At 47.0% G+C, this 23,695-nt stretch overlaps 1 protein-coding gene across 2 annotated transcripts in view; it reads right to left on the bottom strand.

The window, feature by feature from the left end:
- Positions 1–2,758: 2,758 nt before the first annotated feature.
- FBXO21 (F-box protein 21) overlaps positions 2,759–23,695 on the bottom strand; it is a 39,832-nt gene continuing 18,895 nt past the window's right edge. The window contains exons 9-14 of one of the 2 annotated variants that reach the window (XR_014163686.1): positions 23,242–23,374; positions 21,001–21,191; positions 18,971–19,128; positions 16,805–16,961; positions 3,821–4,037; positions 2,759–3,247 (exon numbers count right to left, since the gene is read on the bottom strand). Coding sequence is in view for 1 of the 2 variants with exons in the window: in XM_081892386.1 (XP_081748512.1) it covers positions 16,786–16,961; positions 18,971–19,128; positions 21,001–21,191; positions 23,242–23,374 (658 nt within the window). In the remaining variant the exon portion in view is untranslated. Of the gene's footprint in view, positions 3,248–3,820; positions 4,038–11,124; positions 16,962–18,970; positions 19,129–21,000; positions 21,192–23,241; positions 23,375–23,695 lie in introns of those variants that run through there. The other variant, XM_081892386.1, reaches the window with a different exon arrangement.

Below are 23,695 nucleotides of genomic sequence, written 5' to 3'. Positions count from 1 at the left end.
TATCTACTTGCACTTTTTATCTCCTGCACTAGGTTGGCAGGAGCAGGGACTGAGCAACGGGAGCTCATCCCGTCGTGGGGATTCGAACCGCCGACCTTCTGATCAGCAAGTCCTACAGCGCCACCCGTGTCCTGTACATGTTTCCTAAAACATTTGAAAACAAGGACGCAAGAAGGGCCCTGGTGGATGAAGCCCAAGGCTCACTCAATCCAGCATCTTGTTGTCCCCTTGGCCAGTCAGATGCCTCTGGGATGGGAAGCCTGACAGCAGCATCTGAGCCCCATAACACTCTCTCAACTTGCTAGGAATCATGAGGAATCATTCTGCTTCCAACAAGGGGGCAGAACATAGACATTGTGCCTGCGGGAAAGCTGCGAGCAGGATCCGACCGCAAGAGCGCTCTCCCTTCCTATGGCTTCCAGCAACTGTCCTCTATGATTCCATAGGTTTCAAGGAGGAGAATTTGGAGCAGAGTGTAGTTTGTAGCTTAGGGTTGGAGGACTCTTATCACTTTCAGTTTCTCCTTTTTCACTTGTTAAGCTCAGTTCTCCATATCAGTTTATAGTTAAAGCCTCATCAGCATTTCAGTGCGAATTCCTCCCGAAAGACACATTTCTGCATGCAGTTTTGCCATAATGTACACATTTATGCAAAGCCATCTCCCCTAACTTAATGCGTTTTGTCTGCTGTTTTCATTTCATATGTGGCCAGGGCCAATGTTATCTGAAAGATCCTTTTATGAACTTGAGAGAGGAGGAGCCGCAGCCATTGAAGCTGCATGGTGCTGGGCAAGGCCTCCTCCTGACGTTGCACGCGTGATGTCGTAGGTGTGTGTCATGCATCACGTGTGTGATGCCACACATGCGACACAACACTACCCCCAAGTCTTTGGCCCTCTGGCTAGGTAGCTTGGCCTTGCAACACAAGCTGAATCTAATTTATCCTTCCCTTTAGCCCCTGGTCCAGGCCACACACCCTGGGCTTTTATGCCACCATTCCTCTTGTCTGGAGACTTCTAAAAGCTTCCCCTTCTTCTCCTTTCAGCTGCTGCTTTTGGAAGTGCAAAAACATTTTAGGAGAAGCTCAAGGAAGAAGCAGATGATCAAGTCTCTGCCTCTGCCAATAAGTCTTCCTCTGCAATTCATTTCTTGGCCTCCTGCCCACTTGTCTAGAGAGAATTATGGAACACGCTGTTTCAATGGTGCAGGAGACTGAAAAACAAAACTTCGCAGCCTTTTTTTGTTCTAAATGAAGCTTGTGACGTTCGAGAGAAGGGGTGTGGCCTACCTTTTTGACCCAGCAGGCCAGGTTGCTGTCTGTCCCCAGCCCCTTGTAGGACAAGTTTGATTGGTGGGTGGGACAACCCACCTGTCAATCACCCAACATGATGATAGACAGCTGGGTTGTTCCGCCCACCTGTCAAAGTCCCTTGTGCAGTGTTTCCCAACTGCCTGACCCGCTATTCACCTCACAGAGCAATGTTTCTCAGAGTGGTTTGACAGTCAATCCATCTTAGCTGTGAATTCTGGGAATTGTGAGGGGGAACAGGGGTTTTTCCTAACACCTCTCAGCACCCTTATCAAACTACAATTCCCATGATTCTTTGGGGGAAGCTGTGATGGACAGACTGTTGGGTCAACCTCCAGGACACTCTCAGCCAACCATGGCCGGGATGAGAAGTGTCCCATCAGGCGGGAGAGAGGATGGAAAAGGCTCATTTTGACAGTTTAACTGCCAGATAGGGCCTGGCTAGGAAAGCAGTTTAGGGCACTTAGGGGTTTGTCCAATACGATAAGCTTGACAAATCCCTCAGGTAGAGGGAAAGGTCCTAGAAGTTGACTAGAGCTGTTTTACAGGCACGGTAAAGCTGGTAATCCATTCTAGGGAGCAATGGATTTCTGAGAAATCATTTTGCTGAAGAGGCTCAAAAGCAAAGTTCTCATTTAAACCTGCAATACCATTTTATGACGGACCCTAACTGTTGTCCCTTTACTAGTGACACTGTTCAGCGCTATCCCTCACGGAGAGCTTTTTAATTAAAGTACACTTGTATTTTTCATGCAGCTAACTGGAAATAAGTTGCTTAGGAACTCTGAGTCCTCGCTGCAGATTCTCAATGTGCACTGCCACACAGAGAAAACCCCTCCTGGGTCATGTGGCCTTGCTCCCATGTTCACTGAGGGAGTTGGTTGCAGAAGCCTTTGCTGTTTAAAATGCTATGATACTGCTTTAAATGCATAGTGCAGAGAGGGGCCGTCGTGTGGGAGGAAAGGGTTCATTTCCCCCTTCCTGCAGGCTATTTTAAAAGATGTAACACCGAACAGCATTTAGCATAAGAAGAGTTTGGCCTTTACAGACTACAAAAATATTCCTTTGAAATTTTTTTGTTAAAGAAAAAAGATGCCAGAAGAAGGAGCTATTTGTGGAAACAACGCAAAGCACAAGTCCTATTAAAAGTATGCTAGAGATACAAATAAAGGTTTCAAAAATGACTCTCAGTGGTGTGCCGTTTCGGCACTGCATGGAGATGGTACGGTGTAGTGGTTAGAGCACTGGACTGGGAGGCCAGGGTTCTAATCTTCACTCAGCCATGAAGCCCACTGGATTATTCTGGGCCAGTCACTGCCTTTCAGGCTAGCCTACCTCACAGGGTAGTTGTGGGGTCTTGAGCAACTTAGAGGAAAAAGGTAGGATTTGAATGCAATAAAATAAATAAATGGCATTTTATTGCTCATGTGTACACATTTGCGCACAGGTGTGTTAAGGAGAAGAAACTTCACAAACAGCCCCCTTCATTGCTTTGACATTTACAGACCTTCAGGGAGGGGTCCTTTGACTTCCTACCCCACATCCTAACCCTACCTGGTGGTGATGTTTCAGGGATTACTAGCTGATGAGATGACTCCTTGCCCACAAGATGTACAATGACTCTGGGTCCATCGACACAAGCTATGTCACTGCTCCTTGGTCCAGATCTCTTGGTGCCAGCTCTGTTGAGGTCTGTGTGTCCAAACTTCTCCTCTGGTTTCTTCAGCTGGTCTCCCTCCAGAAGAACCCTTGAGGAGATCTTCAGCAAGGTCCCCAACCTGTGGGGATTCTGTTTCGTCCTTCTAGAATTCAGCACCTGTGTCATGGTCCGGTTCAAGGGCGATCGAAGTCCCAGCTGGGGACGCCGGGACCGGGGGCAAGATGGCGGGGTGGGAGCAGGAACGGGAGTCCAGAAGCCAGGAGTCAGGAAGCCAAGGGTCTGAGGGTCAGGAAGCAAGAAGTCAAGGAGTCAAATGCAGCAAGGCAAGGAACATGTCGCTGTGGCAAAGAGCCGAAGGGAAAATGCTGACCTTATATCCCTTCCCAGCTCTTGCCACCAGGTGCTGTGAGTTACCAATTGGCCTCACCTGTGAGGCAGCACCTTGCCTCTTCAGAACAAACTTAGGAAGGCCCCAGTCTTGCAAAGTCCTATTGTTCACAGGGCCTGGCTCCTGCATGCACACCTGACAACCTGGTACTGGGTCAGGTGTAGACATCAAAAAGGCAGGGGGGAGGAACCTCTGAATGGTCCTGGACTACAACTCCCATCATCCATGGCCTTTGAGCTTTGCTGGCTGGGGCTGATGGGAGTCAGAGCCCAAGCACATTTGGAGGATCACCAGTTTCCCGCCCCTTGTCTAACTGTTGCTGTACAAGGAAGGGTGCTACCCGGAACTGACAGAGCTGTGGTAGAGTCCCAGATGCCCCAGGGAATGCGAACAACGGAGATTTGGAGAATGCAAGGGTAGAGAGATTTAGGAAATTGGAAAGGCAGGGATCAAATAATACTTACCTCTCCTGAAAAGGTGAGGCAGAGTTGGCTCTCTGAGTTCTACAGTAACCTGCAGCTGCAAGGTTGTGACTGTATGCTGGGGTTCTAGCAGATGTTAGGCACAAGATCATTGGTGGCTAGTGTCCTTGGGTATCCATGATGGGTGAGTGTACAGGAAAAGGCTCAGGTTATGATGGAGTGTCTCAAAGCAGACCACCCTACTCACCAGCTTTTTTTTCTTTTGATAAATAATTTTTATTTGACTTTAAGAAGATATAAACATATAACAAAAGCAATTAAAAAACCATATAAAGAGATTACTCTGGGACCCCACCCCATCCCCTCCATGGGTCCTAATGACTATGTTTACAACTGCATATCAGTCTGTTATCCAAATTTTATATCCAACTAAATCGTCCATATTTTTGGTTACTTTACAAGTGCGGTTAAAGTCCTAACATTTTCATCTGCTCACAATGGTCTCCTAAATACATTATAAATTTTACTCCTATTCCTTTTTGAAGTTCTTGTCCTCTTGGTTTCTGATTCTAATTTTGCCATTTCAGCATCGTCCATCAATTTGGTTTGCCATTCCTCCTTGGTTGGAATGGTTTCTTCCTTCCATCTCTACTCACCAGCTCTTAGGACCCTCCTAAGGTGATGAAAAAGAAAACAGGAAGAGATTTGCTTGTGAAAGGAAGAAGCTTCCCTGACAGGGGTCCTGACTCAACACAAGAAAAATAACATGCAAGGAGACGAGAGAGGAGGGAGGGAGAGCTGCTCCTACCAACTAACTGGGGCTGATGGGAATTGTAGTCCCAAGCCTCTGGAGGGCACCGGATTGGGGAAGGCCACCACGCACAGAAAGAATACCAAGGATTTGGTGCTGTTCGAATCACATGCTGCAAATGTTCCAGCAAAGGCTTCTAGGATGCATTTGGTCTGCTGAGCAACTTTCCCCTCTCTCTGCCCATCAACCAACGGTGCTGCTATTTGAACAGAGGCCAGGTTTGCCTGTGGCAAGAGCAAGGGACTGCAGCATCGATGCAGTCCTTGCACGGCAGTTAAGGGGAGAAAGGGAGAGCAAGGTTGCATAATTGAAGCATTCCTTATTTGATGGGATGCAGCTACAGGACAGGGTCATGTCCACATTCTTAATGCTGCCAGCACGAAAGAAAGCAAAATAAAATAATTTGTTCTGCCGTGTGGTTCCCCAATGTAAACAAGAACACTGGTAGCTGTTGTCAGACCACTGGTCTACCTTGCATAGCATTGTCTACAGTGGTGCACGGTCAGTGAATTAGGGGGACTAGGCTAAATGTTCCCCTGGGTATATGGAGAACGACTTGGCCTCTTGACTGCATAAATAGACACACACACCCTCCTTGATTTCAGAATGCTGCAAAGCACAGGCTGCTAAAGAGATCTCGACAGAGGGGAATATGAAGAACAGCTTTCCGGGACTGTCCAGTTAAAGATCAGCCCTAAGTGGAGAGTTGAAAGTCTGGGGCAAAGCCAAATCTCTCTCTCTTTCTCTCTGCTATGCTAAATCACTCCCTCTAATAGCAAACACAGGTGATGAGTGCCAACAGAACTCAAGCCAACAAGGGGGCTGCTTAAGAGGACGGACGTGATTGGTGTCTTCACAGAAAGCTGGCCGTTTTCAGAAGCAAAAAAAGATCAAACGAAGGGTTTGCTTCTCCCAGAGCAGTCCAAGGAAGGCTGAGGAGGCTTGGCAGCCACAGAATAACGACCTGTTGGAAAAGAAAAATCGAAAACAAGAGAGAAGGTAGTGGGATGTCCTCCTCATGACTAACTCTGTGCCAAATTGAATAAAAAAATTTGGGGGGATAAGCCCTGTCCATAAGATGCGGCACATGCACACCATTTGAATGGCAATGCCCACCAACTTTGGGTGGGGTGGTCCCCTCAAATATTTTATTGGGGAGTTGGCTCCTACGGGGGCCACATAGTGTGCTGTGATCTGGCCAGCTGGTGTGGTCTCAGTGAAGGATGCCATTACTAGAGATGAAACAAGATTCTCAGTCCCGTCATCTTTTTGGTATGTCCTTCTCTTCAGGCCTGTGGATGGCCATCTGTCTGGGATTATTGTAAGCAAGCGATCATTTAGCATGGCATCTTCACTGTACTTTTTTTTAATCAAGCAAGCTTACCTAGACATAGAGAAGTGACATGTGTTTTATCTCTTTTAAGCTGCTGTTGATGTTCATCATCCTTTGAATATTTTTTAAAACCCATTTTTTAAAAAAGGGTTTCAATCAATAACTTTAATGGGTTTGTGATATATATATATATATATATATATATATATATATATCACAATATATAATATTGCAAACAGTTAAGAGGTTTGCTTACAAACAAGGAGTACAGTGGTACCTCGGGTTAAGAACTTAATTCGTTCTGGAGGTCCGTTCTTAACCTGAAACTGTTCTTAACCTGAGGTACCACTTTAGCTAACGGGGCCTCCTGCTGTTGCCGCATCGCTGAGGCACGATTTCTCTTCTCATCCTGAGGTAAAGTTCTTAACCCGAGGTACTATTTCTGGCTTAGCGGAGTCGGTAACCCGAAGCGTCTGTAACCTGAAGTGTCCGTAACCTGAGGTACCACTGTATATAAATTTTGTTAGTGAGATAAATAAATTCTGTTAAGAAGGCGGTTGAACTACATAGATGGCCTCCCAGGTCCCTTACAACCCTAGGGAAATCTAACCAAATATGACCAGCTCCATGACATTTTTCATACTTTCCGAAACTAATGCACATCCGCAGTTGAAGACAGTAATGCTTCTGAATACCAGTTGCTGAAAACCACAGGAAGAGAGAGTGCTGCTGAGCTCAGGTCCACGTTGCGAGCTTCCTACAAACATCTAAGTTGGCCACTGCGAGAACTACCGTATTTTTCGCTCTATAAGACGCACCTTTTCCTCTCCAAAGATTAAGGGGAAACGTGTGTGCGTCTTATGGAGCGAATGCAGGCTCCTTAGCTTCAGCAATAACAACGTGAAGCCTCCAAAGCGCAGTGGGAGCACTCCTTGGCTTCAAGTTGCTTTTGCTGAAGCCTGGAGAGCAAGAGGGGTCGGTGCACACCGACCCCTCTTGCTCTCCTGGCTTTGCTTCGCTGGAGAGGTGCTGCACAGCTTTCCCTCTCTGCACAGCGCCCCTTCAGCGAAGCAGGAGGAGAAATGGAAGGGGCTCCGTTTCTCCTGCCGCTTCGCTGAAGGGGCGCTGCGCAGAGAGAGGGAGAATTTTTTTTCTTGTTCCCTCCCTCTGGTTGGGTGTGTCCGATATACGGTAGATGGGGCATTGGCCTGATCCAGCAGGCTCTTTTCATGCTCTTACTCTGAGCTGTTTGGAGAAAGGAACCAAAACAAGGAATAAACTAATATGAAATTTGGGGAGAGCTGATAGGAGACGAATCAAATGGCTTCAGGAGCCAGACAGGGAGCGCAGACGAGAGGCTGCCCTCGCTAACCTAATCAATGGCGCAATAATGCACGGCATACAACCAGGGGCTCAGAGGGCCGTGAGATCCGATGATGGGCATACGTTGCAATCTGTTCCAATGTTTTCCTATAGTTCTGCGTGCATATCATCTCTCATGCCCAGCCCTCACATCTAAGCACATCATCTTCTAAAAGCTGCTTTGCTTGTGTGGCAACATCCTCCTGACTAGCAAAGAGAAATTAATTATGCCGTCAAAACACAGAAATCTGCCTACTAAGGCACTCCTGCCTATCTCTGGTTCCGAACACCACCATAACAAGACAGGTTTCCTGGAAGATACAAGGCAGCATGTCTGAGGAATCTGCTTCCACGTCAGCTTGTCAAGGGGTGTTTTGACAGGGGAGAAGTGTGACATTGCGCTTGCCTGCCTGTCAGGGCAGGCAAAGAGCTGTCAGTTTCCGTATCATCTGCAGGGTGCAGACACCCTCCCTTCCAGTGAATTTCTTATCTTATTGCTCCACACACTTGTGGCATGTTGACTTCCGCACGCTGTCGGGCTATTGGGCAGAGCATCCCCCGTCGCTGCCAAGCACGAGGGCAAAATTCTGCACGTACGAGGAGAGGGAAACTCCCCCCCCCCCAGCAATTCCACTGGCGCCAAACCACAGTCCTGCCAGTTTATTTGTAGCAGAAGCAGACAAGGAAAACAGCAAGTACTTATTCTCCCTGCTTCAAGGTTTGGGGTCAGACTTGGATCTGGGAGACTGGAGTTCTACTCCCTAGGCTATGAAATCCACTGGATGACCTTAGGCCAGACCACTGTCTCTCAACCTAACCTACTTCACAGGGTTGTTGTGCGGATAAAATGGGAAGGGGGGGGGAACCAATGTATGCCACCACGAGCTCCTTGGAGGAAAGGTGGGGTATCTTCCTATAGACATAAAAATGTAAGACTGTTGTCATGCTGCAGTTTGCTTGGCTGCCAGTAGGTGGCCACATCAAGTGCAGCATGGTAACAGGGCAGGCAAGTGAGCAAGCAGCACATGGGGCAGGCAGCAGGGTTTCGGGTGACCTGTGAGGGGATAGGCGAGGGGCTGGGTGAGATGTAAAGGGTTTAGTCAAAGGGAGGGGAGGTTGGCCATGTGTGGGAGAAGGGAGGTTGGTAAAGTGTTTGGTTGGTAGGCAGGGTTAGTGAGCAGAGTGAGAAGGTACAGGTAAAGGGACCCCTGACCATTAGAACCAGTCGTGGCCGACTCTGGGGTTGAGGTGCTCATCTCGCTTTATTGGCCGAGGGAGCTGGCGTACAGCTTCTGGATCATGTGGCCAGCATGACTAAGCCGCTTCTGGCGAACCAGAGCAGCGCACGGAAACGGCGTTTACCTTTCCGCTGGAGTGGTACCTATTTATCTACTTGCACTTTGACATGCTTTCAAACTGCTAGGTTGGCAGGAGCAGGAACCGAACAACGGGAGCTCACCCCGTCGTGGGGATTCGAACCGTCGACCTTCTGATCAGCAGGTCCTAGGCTCTGTGGTTTAACCCACAGCGCCACCGGCGTCCGCAGAGTGAGAAGCCCCTAGTAAATACAATAAATACCTAAAATATAGTAATAGTGTTTAGCAGATCTGAATACCTAACAAAGTCCATCTAGGGAAAGTTGGTGTGCTGTAGTGTAGAAAGAGTCAGACCCAGACGGGAAAGCTTATTTCAAATCTCTATTTGGCCATGAAGCTCCCGGGATCACCTTGACCCAGTCGTTTTGTCTCAAGTCTAACCGTCCTTGCAGGGTGGTTGCGATGATAAAAAGGGGGTTTGAAAACCACCAATGCCACCTCAAACTGGCTTGGGATGCATTTACACTAGGTTGGATTCAAACTTCAGTAAGTTTAGAGCATTTCCTCTCCCCACTCCTGTCCCAAACACCTCGCTCAGCCGTGTTACAGTCAGCTGCAAAGACTTATTGCCATTGTCCTTTGGATTCTTCAAGGGGATTCGCTTTTCATTCCCATGTGCCTCGTTGATGTGCTGGGTCTCATTTCCAGGTGTTTCTTCCAAACGCAGGACTGGGAAGCAAAGGCTCTGCCCTTCTCATCCTCCAGGGAGTCCCGCAATGATCCTGCTGCCCCAGAGGGCTTAATGGGTCATGTACCAGGGTGCTGTAGTTTAAGGTTGCCAACCTGCTGTTCTTCTCACAGAGCTACAAATTTGAGAGTGCTTTAATCATCAAGCCCTCTTCCCAGGAAACCTTTAAGAATTGTAGCTCTGTGAGGGGAGTGAGAGAGGCGTCTTTTAACAACTCTGAGCACCAGTAACAAACTGCAGTTCCCAGAATTCTTTAGGGGAAGCCATGCCTGTTTAAATTGAAATGATAGTGCTGTAAATTTACAGTGCAGATGTGGGGTGTGTGTGTGTGTGTGTGTGTGTGTGTGTGTGTGAGAGAGAGAGAGAGAGAGAGAGATTCAGCATCTATACAGCTTGCCTTGGTTTCCAGGGGCTAGCAGACTGAGACCATACCAGTTAGCAACTTTTTGAAAATGACTGATGTTGGAAAAGATGGAGGGCACAAGGAGAAGGGGATGACAGAGGACAAGATGGTTGGATAGTGCTCCCGAAGCTACTAGCATGAGTTTGACCAAACTGCGGGAGGAAGTGGAAGACAGAAGTGCCTGGCGTGCTCTGGTCCATGGGGTCACGAAGAGTCGGACACGACTAAACAACAACAACAAGCATTTGAAAACAGAGGTAAAAAAACAAGCCACCATTTTGTACACTTTGAAAAGGGTTCGTCAAAGCACAGCAGCCTGAACCCTTAACGTCCTTGCAATCCCCTACAATTTGCCTGACCAAAGTTGGGCTTTAAAAAAAGTAGTTGTTGTTGTTTTAAAGCAGCCTCGTAATTGTCAGTCTGCAGCACTCTTGCCAGCCAAGCATATTGTACTCTAACCCAGACAGTAACAATTAGGCAAAGCCATTATTTTTACGTGCAAATGTGGTCAGACACTGGGTGATGCATTATCCCTGGTTACCCGCAGTTCCTATGGACCGTTTCTGCTTATGTACATTCCGATGTTTCGCAAGTGAGAGACAAGAACACGCACAGGAACACCTTTATTCCTACACCAGTTGTCATTTCATGAGTTTGTGAAGAGAGGATGGCACATCTGGCATTCAAAGGAATATTGCCTCTGCCACTACACACACATAGTGTGTACACAACCATCATGGCTGGTGGCCATTGATAGAATTTTTGCCGCAAAAGGCTAACATGGCTACTTCTGGTGGAAATTACTGGAATGTATGTTCTTCTTGTTCTCTCATTCTATATGTTAGGTCCGCAAGCTGCACATATTCCATCAGTTTAAGTTGCCATTCTTTAGTTGGGACTTTGCTCGTTTTCCATTTTTGGGCTAACAAAACACAGGCTGCAGTAGTGGTATACAAAAAAACCAGCAAGCTTTTCTGACACTTGGGAATTTCCATCTGAATTATCCCCAACAAAAAGGACTCTGGTTTTTTTAAACATTTTTTTTTCAATTCATTATGGAAAATGTTTATTGAATATATGGGGGGAAATTGTGCACACTTGAAAACGTTGGCAGCATTAAGATAAATTCAGCAGTGTAAGCAAGTTTCGATGAATGTAATAATAGAATATTGAATGGTTTAGCTTATATAAAATATGCAGGGATTTATGATATGCAAAATGAACCATGGAAAGAGAAGGGAAGTCATTTATATTTTAAGGTTGTTTAAAGGAATACTCTAAATTGTAAAACAGGATTTAAAAAAAAAAATTGAGAGAGGGAATGAAATTACTGGACTGTAGGAAGTTTTAATACAGAAGACCAAGAGTCAATATTTAAAGCAGTAGTTACTTTTATTGGGATCTCTTCCCCAACCATATAGTCTAGGAACAAACTCCCAACTCCCTCAACCCCTCCAGGAAAAAAAACCCCAACACCCACCCTGAAGCATTTAATGAAAAATAAGTTTTGGAAAATCCACAGCAGTCAAAATAACATATTGCCAGTTCACCAGAGAGTGTTCCCATCATTCACAAGTTGGATGCAAAAAAGAAAAAGAAAAAGGTCCACAGCCTCAACCCAGCGACCCTCCATGCAAAGAGCTTATGCACCTATCAGTACAAAGAGTTCATGCAAGGAAGCAACGCATCCTGCCGCTCTAGGATGAACGACCGTTTTTACCAGTTGACCTTAACCATTAAGTTACACAAGGTTCTCTGCTCAGGTTCAATCATCCAAAGGAAGGAGCGACATTCAACAAAAACTGTCCTAGTCAACACTCAGTGGAGATGCCCCCGCCCCCGATGCTTCTAGACTTCCATCTGCGCCAGCCAACATGGCCAACAGTCAGGAATGATTGGAAACGACCATTGACTTCTGGCTCTCCATCTAGACATTTGGGAAAGGCTCTCCAAATTTGCCATGGAGCCCTCCTACTCTCCAGAGAATTCTGGGATATGTTCTCAGTCAAACACTTGTGGCCACCCAACAGTGGCGGCCATCTTTGTTTGCTTATGCACCTGCTCTGATAACGCAAGGAGGTGCAGGTCAGGGGTGTGTTGGTGTGATTCTTCTCTCTCTCTGTGTTGTCCATTGCTTTGGCCGCTTTCCTTTGAGCCCGAATCTCTTCTGGTATTGGAGTTTGGGGTTGGGGGAGGTAGGAAGAATTTGGGCTAAAGTGTGCATGTGCTTTGGACTGAATGAAAAACGGAAACTATGTTCAGTCAGAAGCAGTATATGTCTCTGAGAATCAGTTGCTGGGGATCACACGGGAGAGTGATGGTGCTCTTGGAACCTGCCTGATGGCTTACCCATGGCATCTGGTTGACTGCAATGAGAAATGGATGCTAGATGAGAAGTCCACATGGGCGGACTTCAACTCCCACCACCTGTGACCATTAGGCTAAGGTGGTTGTGGGTGATGGGAGCTGTGGTCCACCCACATCCAGAAGACCTAGAGGAGCCCTTGGCTTGATCAAGCAAGGCTAGTCTTACATCTTCATGCTTGATCTGACCCAGCAGGAATACCCTCAAGTCCTTAAAATCCTGGGCATCAAACATGGTGAGATATGCTTCTGAGCAGAGGCCACAACAATCACTTAACTGCCCTACTTTCAAGTCTCATAATTATTCCTAAGTTTGGAAAGTACGTGTTCCAGTTGTACAGAGATGTCTCTGTTTGGCCACAGTTCTCACACAAATTTGGGGCGTGACTTGCTCTTGCTCTCAATCTCAGGACCTGCTTTCAATACCAGGCCTCAGACCCAGACTAGGAAACTGTTAATAAAGAAGGTAGCCCCCTCTGGCAATGTGTAAAGTACATTTCTTTTTCCCGCTGGGAGAACCACAGGCAGTTCCAAACCAGCAGAGATAACGGAGAGGCTTAGATGTAGGGGTTATGGGGAAGGCTTTTCAGCCTGGGGGGCCATATGATAGTGGGTGGTGAAAAGTAGGTGCAGCAACAGCTGCGACTTTTCCCTCTGTACCAAGGGCCATGATCCAGCTACAAAAAAGTCACAAATCTCCACTCCCTGCCCCTCCCCCCATCTCTCCAGTGAGACAAACGAGAGGCATCACCACAGTTCAGTAACATATCCCAGCCAGGCAGAAGCACTCAAGGAATTCAGCCTGGGTAGCTCAATTGGTTAGAGCATGGTGCTGCTAACGCCAAGGTTGCAGGTTCGATCCCTAGATGGAACAGCTGCATATTTTTGCATTGCAAGGGGTTGGACTAGATGACCCCCAGGGTCCCTTCCAGCTCTACAATTCTATGAAGTCATGCAACAGGATATGTGGCCTGGGGAAAATCTTGCAGACAGGACAGAAAGGGCTGGAAAGGAGTATTTGGACTACGAGCTGGTCAAAAAGCTGTGTGTGTGTGTATAATTTCCCCAGGCAGGCTTGAAGCCAAGAACCTCTTTTAAAAATAACCTATTGTGCATAAATTAAAACAAAACTAGTGCATGGAGAGCCAGCAATATAGCAGTCACTTTGAACACACACAATTCACTATGCCAGGGTGGCTGATGCAGTTCCACAGAATGATAAATCACAGCAGCAAAGGGACTTTCATTCGTATATCTACCACAGGCCCAGAATCCACCCTGTTTAAAAATATAGAAATGCCCAAGCAAAGACACTCATTTATATTAACCCCCCTCTGTAGTCCTGCCATCGACTACTAGTAGAATAAAGTATAGCTATGGACTAACAGTCTAGAAGACAAGATAGATATAAACACAGTTATTATAACCTGAAGAAGTGAACATTTTGTTTCAGAGATGCTATCAAGAGCAAAGGGGAAGGGCAGATAAGAAGACCCCCCCAACCCCCTCCATGTTTGAAACTCTCCTCTAAAAATCTCATTTTTGTGAGCAAAACTGCATATTGTAGATTAGCTGTACAAAGTATTATTTTTTAATATCATTATACTGTTTCGAGTTATTTATTTATTTATTTATATATATAGCACCTTCCATATAAAGGACAAGTTCTAAGTGGTTTACAAACAAACCAAAATCTGAGAGCACCTTGGGAGGAAGTACCACAGGCCAAGTATCTGACTACTAAAAAACACAGAAAAGGGAAATAAAGGAGCTTTTGGATCAAGGTCACATGCCTAGGTGTTGATGCAGGGCCCAAGACTCAGTGGCAGGAATCCTGCCACGCTTTTAAAAGCAGCAGTCTTCAGTCTTTTTCCCAAGCATGCATTTGGGGACCTACTTTTTCATTCATTCATTTTTTTAAAACCATATTCAGTGTATGGTGGTAGCGCTCGCTGCTGCAGCCCACCTTGGTACAGGGTCCTGACCTGCCAGCTTTAAAGATGAATGCTTTAAAAAGGAGCCAGCTGCACGCGGAGGAGGTTGAGGCAGACACATTGTTCCCTAGTTGCAGAGGAGCAGCAGCAGCAGCAGCTTTACCCAAAAGAGAGGGAGAAATTCAGTGTATTGCTAAAGTTCTTACCCCTGAAATGATGAATTGGGATTCATGTCATACTGAGAACTGTAGGGCAGGGTGTGGGGAGCCTCCGGCCCCACAGACGCTGCTGAATTAGAACTCCCTTCGCCCCTATATATGCAAAAAAGCCCTAAGCATTTACGTTAGGGATGATAGGGGCAGAAATCCTCTCTCAAAAATCATGTTCGAAGTTGTTTATGTAGGTAACAGCAGCAGCAGCAGCTAGGATTCTACAGGCGCAGAAATGGATGGAAGGAGAAATGCCAACCAAAGAAGAATGGGTCAGTTAATGGATTGTGCACGACTGGCAAAATTAACAGCAAAATCAAGACCATCTAATGATGAGTGTTTCATGGAAGAATGGATGGCCTTTTCGGACTATTTAAATAAATATTATAGCATGATGAACTTGAGAGCAGGATTTGAGCTACGAGCGGCAGAAGTAATTAGATTATAATATTGAGGTTAAGATTTGATGGAAGACAGGGTGTAGCAGCAGGAGAGAAACGAGAACTCGCATGGAAAATGGGGTGGGAAGTTGGTAAAAATGAGAAGGAAGACGAAATTCTGTATGTTGAAACTTAGTAAAACGTAATGGGGGGAAAGAATCGCTTCATCCCCAGTGAACGCAGAAGGCTTGGGATGATGGGAATTGTAGTTCTGCAATGTCTGGAAGGCCAGAGGTCCCTCACACCTGCTATGCAGGATTTTGTCTCTCCAGTTCTGATTCCATTTACTACAAATGCTTTCAAGGTTTTTTTGGGGTCTCTTGGACTAGCCCTCTAAACTGCTTCAAGTTGTCCCCAGCCAATAACGTAAAAGAGGGGTGAGGAACCTGTGGACCTCCATGTGCTGTTGGATTCCAGCTCCCATCAGCCCCAACCAGCATGGGGATGATGGGAAATGTAGCCCAAGAACAGAGGGCCACAGATTGCCCATCCCTGAGAGAATTTCACAAGGATATACGCTGGTTAAAATATTACTAGAAATACTGCATGCACTACAAAGAGTTCTCCTGAAAGGAATGATTTCTCTGCTACTAACATTCAAAACTACATATTGTTTTACCCCTCGCAACGTGATAATTATAGTTTACCTGAAGCCTTCCCAAGCCAGCAATCCGGTAAATATCGACTGCCCTTTGCTTAGGAAGACACCCATTTTAAAATTACATGTTTCCCACCTCTTCGCGGTGCATGTTTACAGTGTTTAACGAAATACAAAGGTGCACAATCAGCTGTTTCCCCCCAGCCTGCTTAGGTACCCTTCTGGTTGCTGGGCTGCAAATCAAGTAACTAAGATTTCGTGGACGTTCCCTGATTAATAGGACTTCCCGTTTTCCTCCAAATGGAGCTTGGTTTGGACCATGGTCACTAACATTGTGCCCACCGGTACCTCATACAGCACTCACAAAAGGCCCCAGTAAACATCCCCTCAAAAATTCACAACGCAGGATTCTGTTTGCTTAGTCCTGCTCCGATTCTGTTTGCTTAGTCTTTCCTACATTCAACACCCTCTCCTGCTTTAAACACGCCGTAATTTCATTGGATGCCAGGACTGGACCACCTGCCCTCCCATCCATTCTGAGCAGCCATTTTGGGGGGCGGCAGCCATTTTCTTTCACGCTACACACCCACACCCGTGGCAGCCATTTTGTGACTGGTGCCCATGGCATCATCTCAAAATTCCTACTGGTTCCAAAAGGTTGGCAGCCCTCGACTACACAAACAAACACACACACACACACACACAAAGCCCAGGAGATTTGTCTTGACAAACGTGAGATTTTCACAGCACAGCATGGATACTCCTCTTTAGGCACAGGGAAATATCACAGCAACATGAGCAGCTCCTTCCAAGACTGGTGCAGAGCAAGAGGAGTGCGGTGTGTGTGTGTGTGTGTGTGTGTGTGTGTGTGTGTGTAATGGAATCTGTGAAGCCTGGAGAAAAAAGCTAGCATGAGCGATAGTTTGGAGCAGTGGGAGGAGATCGGCTCAGTGCAAGATCTTTGGACAAAGAAGTTTCAATATAATTCCCAAGATTTTGGCACAGGGCTGCATGGAATTGAAGGTGGGCAACGAGGTCTGTGAAAAAGCTGTGTTCTTTCCAAGGTATGCACATAACTCAAGACCTTCATTGCACCGCAAATGTGGAGGACTAACCCTATCCGTAAGGTGCCAACGTTTCCAGTCTCAGGGCCACCCCAAACACCCCCCCAAGTCTTTGGTGGGGAACCAAAGAGCTTTCAAGGTCCAAGAGCGGTAAGGAGGACCATGTACTTCGTACACAGAAGTCATTTCCGACAAATAGCATCTGCACACCTCAGCAGCTCAGGTGTCCTGCAGTATTCCACTAGTATTGGCACGGCTTTAGCTGGGTGGTTAAAGAACAAAAAACTTCACCCCTAGTTATCAAGCAAAATGTGATCCCTAGTTAAGCCGGAGAACTGTCAAGAACAGTTCCCCTTGACGCAGCTCTCGCTGCTGCCGCCGCCGCACAAAAACCATCTTTCACACCAGCAAAGACAGACAGAAGTTCATTCCTTGTTCCCGTACGTTTTCTGGACATCCGCAAGCGTCAGCCTCAGGTCCTCGGGGTACCGGAACTCCAGCTCAGTGTTTGCTAGGTAGTGTGTGCCGGCAAACTCTGCGAAGTAGCGGCCAATGTCCGGGTGAGGGATTTCTCGGGGCTCCATGTTGTACTCCAGGTTCTCTGCAAGAGGAAGAAACGAAGGGAAGGTAACCGTTTCCGCAAGCTTGACAAAAAGAACCGTGGGGGTGCCTGGTGCCCGTTTGGGACTGGCAGGGCGAAAAGCGGGGAGGCTGTGGGGCTCTGCAGTGCAGGAAGGCAAGGCCACATCGGTGGGTCAAGGTTCAGGCAGTAAACAAGGCAAGGCTCTGGGGAACACAGAGCTCCGAAGTTACTCTAGCAAGGAACAGGCTAAAACAGCTATTTATGTGGCAGCAGCACCAGGTGCAGCTAGATTATTAGCATCTGCAAAGAGCTGCTGCTCTACTTCAAAGGCCCAGCCTGCCCCTGGAACCTCCTATTGCGATGGAGCGCGGGGGTGGGTTTCCTCCAGTCCTCCTGCAGTGGAGTCCTCTGAGTCAGAGGACGGCAGTGCCACCTTCTCAGGCCAGGGGGGTACTAGCCGCCCCAGGTCTCTCTGAACTCATTTTTGAAGCTGGGTCTGCACACCCATTGCCTTTTGCTTCAGAGTCCCTGCCTCATCCCTGGAAGATGACTGCAGGGTCATGACACCAGGCAACAACAGGCAGAGTCAGGGGCAAAGGCAGGCCGGGCCAACTAATTCCACTTCCGTCCCTGTCTTCCTCTCTGACAAGTTCCAGAAGGGCAACCCTGGGGCTAAGGAGGAGGAAGCTGGCAGGCAGGATTTCTCCCTGGACTTCCTGTAAGCAAGAAGGCAGGCAGGTGGGGTCTGGCTGTGGGAAGGCCGAGATCAGAAGGGCGGAATCCTGCATGCCCTAACAGACCAGCCTCCCCTGAAGAAGTGGCTCGTATCTGCTGTTATTCGGGGACTCTGTTGCCATTCAGAGCGGAGAATACTCGGGGGGGGGACAGTGTCAGCGCCGGGAATATGCCCCTCTTGGTAATTTGGCTGTATGAATCTACAAAAAGCCAATCCCTATAGCAGGCATAGGCAAACTCCAGCCCTCCAGATGATTGGGACTACAATTCCCATCATCCCTAGCGAACAGGACCAGTGGTCAGGGATGATGTAGTTGGGAATTGTAGTCCCAAACATCTGGAGGGCTGGAGATTGCCTATGCCTGCCCTATAGGGATTGGACCTGCAGTTGCCACCAGAGGCCCTTCCTTCATGTGTCTTCTCTGAGGGAGGTGTGGAGGGTGGCAATGAGGCAATGACTCCCTGTCTGTGTTGAACGCTCTCCCCAAGGAAACACCTGTCGTCGTAAGAACACAAGAAAAGCCCGCTGGATCAGGACCATCTGGCCTCAGGCCCCGTGGGCAGATGCTGAAAGCAGAGATGGGGAACCTGTGGCTCTGCAGACATTTCTGGACTACAACTCCCATAATCCCAAGCCACTGGCTCTTCTCATTGGGTCTGATGGGAGTTGCCTTGAGAAGATGAAGAGAGGCAGGCAGAGAGAAAGAGATGATTTCGTTTTAAATACCAGTTCATCTACAATTATACATCTTGAACTAATGGAGGTACATAACCATTACCCAGGCAATACTAGTGTTTAAAGAACCAGCTAGGTGCCTATCATCTGTGCACTTCTGAGTGTGAAGCTCGAGACTCAGAATAAGAAAAAACATGGCAGGTTGCATATTTAAGAAAAACCCTTCCAAACACCCGTTTGTATTGTGGTACAGAGCAGCCTCTAGTGGAAGATCCCATCTTTTCAATTACTACTTGCATAGCATTTTTGATCTGCAGACTACACTACATCCTTTTGCAATTCTTACCTTATTTATACTCATGAGACAGACAATGAGCATTATCCCATATTACTTTTCACCTGCACGCTTATTTTTATTCTTTAATATTTCTATTCTGCCTTTCACAGGCTCAAGGTGCCATTTAGCTCCTAGCTTTCATATCTCAGTTTCTAACACCAGCCTGCACCCCAGATTTGCACAGCTTCACTGGCATATGTTAAAAACCTGGGGTTTCTTTCCACATCAGAAGAGGCTAAACCCATTTCCCCCGAAGGAGAACGTCCCAGTGCTGCGTACCTTGGGCAGCGTATCGGCACGATCCGTCCTCCACCAATACGTTGTAGAAGGGCTGCTGGGAACCATGCGGCAAACTATGAACGTTCATGTTCCGGATCCATTCGTTCCCCATCATGCATGCCGGGTCCCAGCCGTAGATGACACAGTTATAGCCATATCTAAATTGAAAAATGGTGGGGAAAGGCGCACAACTCAATTGACAGTCAAATCGGAGGCAATATGGCACATACGCATTGGGGTGCCTGGGTGGAGTCAAGAGGTTCTGCGCAGCCAGAACCCTTTGGGTCCATATCCTCCTATACATTTCTCTGATTCTATGGCTGTAACTGTTGACAATTGCAAAACACCCCTAGGAAAATAAGAGACTGGTTTCCTATTGGAAAAAAGGGTTCTTGTCCCCTCCCCCTTCATTATAGCCATAATTTCACATGACAACATCAAAGGAGAGTATCCAGCCCTCATATATAGAAAGAGTAGAAGGTCTACTCTAAGTAGAATGATCTACTTAAACCCCCCCCCCCAAAAAAGGAGCAAAACATCGATAATTTCAACTGGATCACAACTTTTCCACCAAGGATTTTGCATAGTGTTATGGTAATCAATAACCATCATCATGTTATTTGAACCTGATAGAATGAAAAAAACCTTGGTTATCTCAAGAGTACTGAAAAATAGCAGCATCCCAGATTGTCATACAATCTTCCTGCTGCTGTTTTGTTGCTGTTCTTAAATGGTAGCTGGAGTTACAAAAAAACACTAAGCCAAGGTTTGCTTAGTTTGATTTTGATTTGTTTGACCGTGTGAACCCAGCCCTGTAACTTAAACCATGGTTTGCTTATTTTCCCAAACAATAACTGTATACCATGGTTTGCTGCAGGCTTGTAAAGCATGGTTTGTTTTTAATTTTGGCTTGGCATTATGTGTGAACCAAGCCCAATTCCTTAACTGTGTGTTTGTTGGGCCACCTAAGATGCTCTCCAAGCCACAAGAACAGCTGGAAAACAAACCAAACTTTGGAGAAAAAACCTATGCTTTGTTTGATCATCTGAGAGTTAAATCGTGGTCAGCTCATGATTCGTTAAACAAACTATGGCTTAGTGTTATGTGTGAAACAGACCCATTAAGAGATAACTCTTTGTACATGAAAAAAATCCATGCCAGGAGAAGCTGCAATGGCTCAGGAACTACAATTTCTCTCTCTGTTGTAATAACATGTTTTCCCAGGGGGCCACACAAAAATTATGCCCCCTTTATATATATCCCTGCTATCTGCTGGTCTTTGTACAAAATGTCCAAAGCCAACTAAAAATAACATCAAATACAGAAATAGAACAGTGTTCCCAGGGAGCTAATTTTAACCCCATTCTTACGGTATACAGATGGATAAATGCTGTAGATAAAATTTGCTATTTTTTCTGGTTGGCAGCTTTGTATGTTAGTTCCTTCATGATAAAAGGCCATTTGTGCATTTGGGGACAAATTTTGCTTGTTTCATCCAGATCACGTTTCTTTCTTTTTTTGACTGGGCTGAACTTTTGAACTTTCAGCCCAGATTTTAGGGCAAAACAGCCAACCCATTCCTGCATTTCATCGTTGGGTAGGTGCTCAGTGAAGCTCCTTCACAGATTCAATTGGCAGATGGTCCCCAGCCAATTTTCCCCAAAGAGCATTATGGAGAAAAAAACGGTAACCCTTTCCCACCTGCAAATGGCTGAAATTGGGCTTAGGGTACCAAGCTATTTTGAATCAGTTCCCACAGGCATTACTGCCACTGTTGCCGAGGTTCAGCTTGGAAGCCGATTGGGATTGGGGGATGAGCAGCTCTGAACTGCCTGTACTTGCTGGTTCTGCCATTTTAACTATGCAACAGGGAACTTCCATGGATATGCAGATACTAATCCTGCTAGGTTATCGGTGGTGCTTGAATCTGTGATGATCCTCAAACTGAAAGCAAACATCTAATGCTGCAAGACACCAAACAAGCATAGAATACTGAGCGGAGGAGGAGGAATGGAACGGGATGGACTCGCCTCTTATGTTTCATAATCAAGCCGACAGAATAGCAGACGTCTTTGTGTTTCTCGTCCGAGTGGAGCTTCACGTCAGGCCCCGCTTCCTCTTTCCGCCGTTCGATGTGCTCTAGAGTATGCTGAACTAAATAGCCCACTGCTCCGTGCTGGGAGGGGTCCAGCGCTTGGATGTGTTGCAAGATGTCCAGCACCTTTGAAGAAGAAAGGCAAAATAATGCACCTTTGCAAACAGCTGCCATTTCCGTGAGCTGGTGCCACAGACAATGGGGTAGAGAGACTGGGAGCAGACCCTCCTGCTCTGACAGAACACATGTTCCTTTTCCCGCCCCGACCTGGCCACAGTGATCCATGCGACGGTCATCTCCAGGCTTGACTACTGTAATTCGCTCTACGCGGGGCTGCCCTTGAAGCTGACCCAGAAACTCCAGAGGGTGCAGAATGCTGCAGCGAGGCTCCTCACGGGGTCTCTGTCACGGGAGCATATTCAACCAGTGCTTTTCAAACTGCACTGGCTCCCGGTAGAGTACAGGGTCAGATTTAAGGTGCTGCTTTTGACCTTTAAAGCCCTTCACGGCCTAGGACCCTCGTACCTATGGGACCGCCTCTTCCGGTATGTGGCTAACACCCCAGAGGACAGGATCCCACTTCAAAACGACCTTGACAGATTAGAGAACTGGGCCAAAACAAACAAGATGAATTTTAACAGGGAGAAATGTAAAGTATTGCACTTGGGCAAAAAAAATGAGAGGCACAAATACAAGATGGGTGATACCTGGCTTGAGAGCAGTACATGTGAAAAGGATCTAGGAGTCTTGGTTGACCACAAACTTGACATGAGCCAACAGTGTGAGGCGGCAGCTAAAAAAGCCAATGCAATTCTGGGCTGCATCAAGAGGAGTATAGCATCTAGATCAAGGGAAGTAATAGTGCCACTGTATTCTGCTCTGGTCAGACCTCACCTGGAGTACTGTGTCCAGTTCTGGGCACCACAGTTCAAGAAGGACACTGACAAACTGGAACGTGTCCAGAGGAGGGCAACCAAAATGGTCAAAGGCCTGGAAACGATGCCTTATGAGGAACGGCTAAGGGAGCTGGGCATGTTTAGCCTGGAGAAGAGGAGGTTAAGGGGTGATATGATAGCCATGTTCAAATATATAAAAGGATGTCACATAGAGGAGGGAGAAAGGTTGTTTTCTGCTGCTCCAGAGAAGCGGACACGGAGCAATGGTTCCAAACTACAAGAAAGAATATTCCACTTAAACATTAGGAAGAACTTCCTGACAGTAAGAGCTGTTCGACAGTGGAATTTGCTGCCAAGGAGTGTGGTGGAGTCTCCTTCTTTGGAGGTCTTTAAGCAGAGGCTTGACAACCATATGTCAGGAGTGCTCTGATGGTGTTTCCTGCTTGGCAGGGGGTTGGACTCGATGGCCTTGTGGTCTCTTCCAACTCTATGATTCTATGATTCTATGGTATGCTCCACGGAGAGCCTCAAAGTCCATAAATAGCAACACCCTAGTGGTCCCGGGTCCTAAGGAAGGTAGATTGGCTTCAACCAGAGCCAGGGCCTTTTCAACTCTGGCTCTGGCCTGGTGGAACGCTCTACCTCATGAGACCAGGGCCCTGCAGGATCTAATTTCTTTCCGCAGGGCCTGTAAGACAGAGTTGTTCTGCCTGGCCTTTGGCTTGGAGCCAATTTGATTCCCTCCCTCCCTCCCTTTCTTTCTTTTTTCCTTTCCTTCTCCTCCTGCGATGAGGCTACGTTTTAATATTTTAATGTTTCCATATTTTAATGTTGTATTTTAATTTTGTTTTTAAGTTGTAATCATTCAATTTGTTTTTATTATTGCTTGTAAGCCGCTCTGAGGAGGGCGGGGTATAAATAATAATAATAATAATAATAATAATAATAATAATAATAATAATAATAATAATAATTTTTGCAACCCTGACATTTCTGCAAGGCAGTAGAGTCTCACGAGAGAGCATGCCACACCTCATCTTTAAAGGCTTGGCAGGCATGGTTGGGAAACATTTTGGGAGACCTTTGCCGCTTCTATCCAGTTCAGAACTTCTTGCCCTGCTCCTGAACTCCTGCACTGTGACCCCTGAGCACTGTGTTGCCAAGGCCACACTGCGGCTTGCCTGATTTAAGATCTCTTTCTTACCGGCAAGCAAGGGGCTTTGCTTGCGTGTTTTGGGGCAGGAACCTGGGCAAGTGATGGCACACAAGGCTTTAAGTACCTTCTCTGGCCAGATTCCCAGGTGGAAGTATAATCGAGCCTGGAGCATGAGATGCTGCACGTTGTCTGGGTACATGGCCAGGTACAGATCCAAGGAGTCTCGCAGGAGCTGGTAGGACTGATCAGTGCTTTCCCTGGCAAACAGAAACAGGCAAAGGCAAAGGTTATGCTTTCATACATGTTCATGAAACTGGTTGATCAGGGCCAATGAGGGCACTACCCCACCACCTTGCTCTGCCCCAACCAGCCTGCCTTTCTATTTGCAGTCAGTCCAAGAGATGGCCCTGCCTATCAGCTTCCTCCTCCTCCTTAGTCTCAACTCCTAGCTGGGAGGACATGGACAGGACTGGAATTAGCTGGCTCTGCCAGCTATTAGCTCCACCAGCTGCTGAGGTTCCTGCCTTCTGCCCTATCAGATCAGCAGCAGAAGACTTCTAGGAGACTTGGACCCTGGA

Source organism: Podarcis melisellensis (genome assembly GCF_964234715.1).
Source record: "Podarcis melisellensis genome assembly, chromosome: 16".
In the NCBI taxonomy this organism is placed as follows: Eukaryota; Metazoa; Chordata; class Lepidosauria; order Squamata; family Lacertidae; genus Podarcis; species Podarcis melisellensis.
The sequence above is the reverse complement of the archived record's forward strand: the minus strand, read 5'-3'. Positions and strand labels throughout refer to the sequence as shown.